Source organism: Phacochoerus africanus, chromosome 11 (genome assembly GCF_016906955.1).
Source record: "Phacochoerus africanus isolate WHEZ1 chromosome 11, ROS_Pafr_v1, whole genome shotgun sequence".
Lineage (NCBI taxonomy): Eukaryota > Metazoa > Chordata > Mammalia > Artiodactyla > Suidae > Phacochoerus > Phacochoerus africanus.
This window is the reverse complement of record NC_062554.1, coordinates 4,058,791-4,063,925: the sequence shown is the minus strand read 5'-3', so window position 1 is coordinate 4,063,925 and position 5,135 is coordinate 4,058,791. Positions and strand designations below refer to the sequence as shown.

General features: G+C 44.4%; 1 protein-coding gene across 1 annotated transcript; it reads right to left on the bottom strand.

Moving 5' to 3' along the window:
• Positions 1-775: 775 nt before the first annotated feature.
• On the bottom strand, positions 776-1,732 carry LOC125110959 (olfactory receptor 51L1-like). Its single transcript, XM_047752659.1, has one exon. It carries the CDS (start codon positions 1,730-1,732, stop codon positions 776-778), a length of 957 nt encoding a protein of 318 aa, XP_047608615.1.
• Positions 1,733-5,135: the final 3,403 nt, after the last annotated feature.

Genomic DNA, 5,135 nt, shown 5'->3' with positions numbered 1-5,135 from the left:
TCACTGGGGTCTCCTGGGCTGACTCAGCAGGACAAGTAGTCATTTGTTTACGAGTCTAACTTCAAGAGTGGACCCCTGAAGAGAATAAACGAATTCCTTTTTGCGCTTGGAAAGTTAGGGAAAGGACATGCAGGCTTGTTCCAGAAATCCAGATATAACCTATCTCTTCTCAGTTGGAATGGTAAAAGCAATGGTAGCAAGATGAGTAGGAATATTCGTTTCTCAGATTCTTATATCCTATTTCTTTTCAGACGGCTCCTTTACTTCTTGTTAAAAACCAGCATAATCAGATAGGAACCAGTATTCCAACAGTAAGAAATAGTCAGAAATACGAAACACAGAGTCATAAATTTAGCATCAATTACGCAGTTTATAATGCCTTAACTGAAACAACGGAGGCAGTTAAGAATCAGGTGACAGCCCGTCGTCCCCACGCCATCAGCCCCGCGTGGATCTTTCACAGCACAGACCAGACTCAGTCCAGCAGCGGGACAAGGGGACCTCATCCAATTTACACACGAGAACACGGACCTTGGGTTTCGACGGCCATGTCTCCTTAACCACCGCTGAACAATTATCACTCGTGGTCGCAGCTACGATCATTTATTTGTCTGCTGCTTCTCTCTCCCTTTGTCGTTAGATTAGGAACTTCTTGGGGGGAAGACCTGAGTATTTTTTATATTGCAACTCACGGTGCCTCACACATTTTTTGGCACATAGATGATACTGAACTGCATTGTTAAATCGGTTATCTGTTCTGCTAACAGAGAAAATCTTATTCTCCAGCAGCGACACGTTGCACCCCAAATCGCTTGCGCAGCGCAGCCTGGATCTGCTGGGATTTGAGACTGTAGACAAGAGGGTTGAGCAGCGGTGTCACGAGCAGGTAGGCGTCGCTCATGGTGGAGTAGAGGACTGGGGACGTGTGGTGGGTGTACCGGTGCAGCACGGCCAAGCTGAGGAGGGGCAGGTAGAACACACACACTGTGCACAGGTGACACGCACAGGTATGCAGTGCCTTCCAGGTTCGGCCTGGAGGCCCCAGCTTCAGAAGCGTCCCCAAGATCTTCACGTACGAAGCAAGAATAAAGACAGCATCCGCGGCAAACGTGCAGAGTACAAACGCCAATTCATAGGCGCTGCTGACAGTGACGTCCCCACAGGCCAGGTTCAGCACATCCGGGTAGTAGCAGTAAGAGTGGGAGAGGCCAGTGGCCCCACAGAAGGGAAAGGTCCTAAGGACAAAAGGCAGAGGGGCCAGCAGAGTGGCACCTCGGACGAGAGCCGCTCCACTAAGCCAGGCCACAGTGTGGCGGGTTAGGATCCTGGTGTAGTTCAGTGGAGCACAGACGGCTACCAAGCGGTCAAAAGCCATGGCCACCAGGACTCCAGATTCTACGGAGGACAGGGTGTGAATGAAGAACATTTGGGTCAGGCAGGCATCCAGGCCGATGCGGTGGACGTCAAGCCAGAAGACAGCCAAGACACTGGGCATCGTCGACAACGAAAGGCCTAGGTCAGTGAGGGCGAGCACGGCCAAAAAATAGAACTGAGGCGCGTGGAGATTCTGCTCTGCTCTAACCAGGAGGAGCAGAAGGGCATTGCCCACCAGGGCCAGGGTGTACAGGAGACAGAAGGGAATGGAGATCCAGATGTGGGCAGCCTCCAGACCAGGAATGCCAAGCAAGGAGAAGGTGGGCCAATTAGAAGCAGAGTGATTGAAAGCCAACATGACACCATGTAGGGAAGACTGCAATCCAAGCCGTTTTCTGCTCTCTAAAGGAGAAATCTCACGTCAGGAGGCTTGAAAACCAAGTGAGAAGTAGAAAGACTGCGGATACGCAGTTGTAAAAGTAAGCTGTGGGAAACAAAAAGTTGAGCTTATATTCATAACTTTATAATTACTCCTCTTGATATGCGGATGGCAAGAAAGCCCATGAAGAGATGCTCAGCATCATTACTTACTCGGAAAATGTAAATGAGACATACAAGAAAGCACTAGAAATGGCTTAAAAGGACTGAAAATACCTTATGTCGGTGGGCACGGGGAACAGCTGGAATTCGGATGGGATGCACGTGGCACAGTCTCTGAAATCTGTCTGGTGGTTTCATATAAATCACACACATACACCCCCCCACCCCAGACAGTTACCATTACCCACCAGCGGTATAACTTCTAAGAATTTGCCCAAGAGAAAGAAAAACACGTCCACACACAGACTTGTACACAGTCAGTCAAAGCAGCTTTACGCATGACAGCCAAAAAAGGAAAGAAACCAAATAGAATCCAATACTGAACGACTAACAAAACTGTGAAGACTCATATACTTTAAATTAAGAAGGAAATCACGACTGATGGAAGCAACAGCATGAATGGGTCGCTGCGGCTCTGAGAAAAAAAGACGTACAAAACCCCAATACTGTATGACTGCAGTGGCGTGTGAACACCTAGAAAAGACAACGTCAGTGACAGCTCATCGGAGATTTCAGAGGTGAACGGGGAGGAGGAAGAGACTGGCTACAGACAGGAACCAGCTCTTCGGGAGATGAAAACACTCCGTATCATCCCTGATGCACTAATCACATGACTTTATGCACGATTTCCAGCGCATCAAACGGTGGTCCGTTCAAACATACCCTTTAGAGCAGCTTCCTCATCCCTTCCTTTTGACTCACTTATACAGGACACGCGACTCTGGTTTGTGAAATACCGTGATCCCCGTCACCAGAAACTGATTCTACCCGAGGTGGCTACCAGGCTATTGTACTTCACACATTCCCTTATTTGATCCTCTCAAAATGGTCCACATACGACACAGGAAGAAAAAAATGAACTCTACGCAGTTTTTCCCAACAGTGCCTCCCTCTTTCATTTTTTCTCCATTTAAAAGAACTCCGACTCTACAATTATCCTTTTCCTGAGAAATTTAAACCATGCTTTCCGTATTTCTCATTGGCTGACGTTTCTGCTGCTGTTCTTCTGTTCTGGTTCACATAAAATTTCTGAGCAATTTTAATACTCTCAAACCTCGTGAACGCCCAGATTTTCATACACAATCCAGATACCTTTTCTGAACATGAGTTCAACGGATCCACAGACATTGCTATTTCTAGGGCCACTCCCGTGTGGCATATGGAGGTTCCCAGGCTAGGGGTCCAATCGGAGCTGTAGCTGCCGGCCTACGCCAGAGCCACAGCAACGCGGGATCCGAGCTGCGTCTGCAACCTACACCACAGCTCACGGCAATGCCGGATCCTTAACCCACTGAGCAAGGGCAGGGACCGAACCCGCAACCTCATGGTTCCTAGTCGGATTCATTAACCACTGCGCCACGACGGGAACTCCCCATTTTGATTTAATCTTATGCAAGCATAACTGAGAAATGCCCCTGGTATCGGCAGGTTGGAATCACATAATACATCTAGTTGTAAAAATAACCTACGTTTACACATAAGCACCTACATAGTCTCTAGCCCTGCTTTGTTTATTTTATTGTTATTTTGTTTGTTTGGTTTTTTGCTTGTTTGTTTGTTTTGGTCAAGGACAGGACCTAGCTTTAAATCCATCCTCACAACAGCTTCTGGAAGACAAATTCGATTTCCCCTGCTTCCCCTTTGAACTTATGCTGTCTGTGTTATGTTATTATGTTATACTACGTTGCACCAATTAGGTAATTTTTAGTGAGAACCCTTCTTGTGTCAGATACTGTATTCTAAGCATTAGAGTCAAACGTGTGAGAAATAAAGCAGCATTACGGAAAAACTTAATTATTATGGTTTAAAAATTGGCTTTATCATTTTTGTTTTTATATGACTCAGAGGGTCATTTATATATTTCTGGAAAGAAATATTCCTTGTTGTAAAAATATATGTAATCATACCCGTCTTAAAGGGTATTTAGAAATATTAAACAGAAAAAAGCTTATTATAAGACAGAATTGGAAAACAAAATTTATATAAAAGTTACTGTAATGTATCAAGGTCTGATCTAGATGCACGAACCAAATTTACATCTATATCTAGATCACTTTATATATATATTAACTCTGGAATATGAAGAAAGGCTTCACTGGCAAGTTGGAATTTAAGAAGTCTAAAGAAGCATCAGCTGGAGAAAGGTATATGTATTTTCTATGTTAAAAAAAACAATATCTGCAAAATTACAGGGATTTAAAGAGAAGTTGGATCAGAAATACTGTGGCTGCCTAGCATTACTAATGGAGGGTTGCAGTTACGTATCAATAAGTCTAAAGATACTAGCAGAACAGTTCTTCGCCTATGTAGAGTTGTCTTCTCCTTTTTTTTAAACTGGGCAGTTTAAGTTTGGTTTTGAATGATTATCTCTCTAAACCACGAATTCTCATTTGGGCATCTCGGAACTCATAAAAAAGACAGCAAACATCACCAACAGGCACGAGCTCAAACGCGAAAGAAAACTGCTGTTTAGCGGGGTCAGGTGGAGAGGGTGAGGAAACCTCCAAATCTGCAGACGCATTGGATGCGTCCCATGCTTCAGTGTCTAAAACAAAACACGCTGATTTAGTTAAATCTAAGCCATGCTTGCAAACCATATTCATGAGACAGTGGTTTCAGGACTCAGGAGAAAGCGATCAAAACAAGAAACAGTTTTCTAAATTTAGAAATCTAAAATCTAACTTAGGTAAACGGAATATATGCATAAATCAACAAATATTCTTTAATTAGTCATGACTACAACAATTATTTCTTAGAAGAAAATGAAAAGAAAATTAGAATGCATCGCTTATGAAACAGAGGCTTCTACAATTTAATCTCCAAATCTCACACATCCGGACACTGCCGCCAGCCATTCCTGTGGGTCCCTTTACCCTGGAAAGCTCGTTGTTAGTGCAGTAATTTTCTTCAATGGACATTGTCAGGTTCACAACGACCACGACAGTACTTATCTCTGAAGCGCTTTACTCACCATGCAATGAGGGACTCTTTCGCTTCCAGATGGATCTGGTTCAGACGTAAGGCGCAATTCAGTGTGGAGAAGGAACTGGTTTGGTGCTTTACAAACCAAGAAAGGGTCTGGTAGATGCCTGAAAGCACTGCTGACATTTATACAGCCCTGGGAGTTTCAAACCATCACAGCCAAGGGCTTACATTTATTT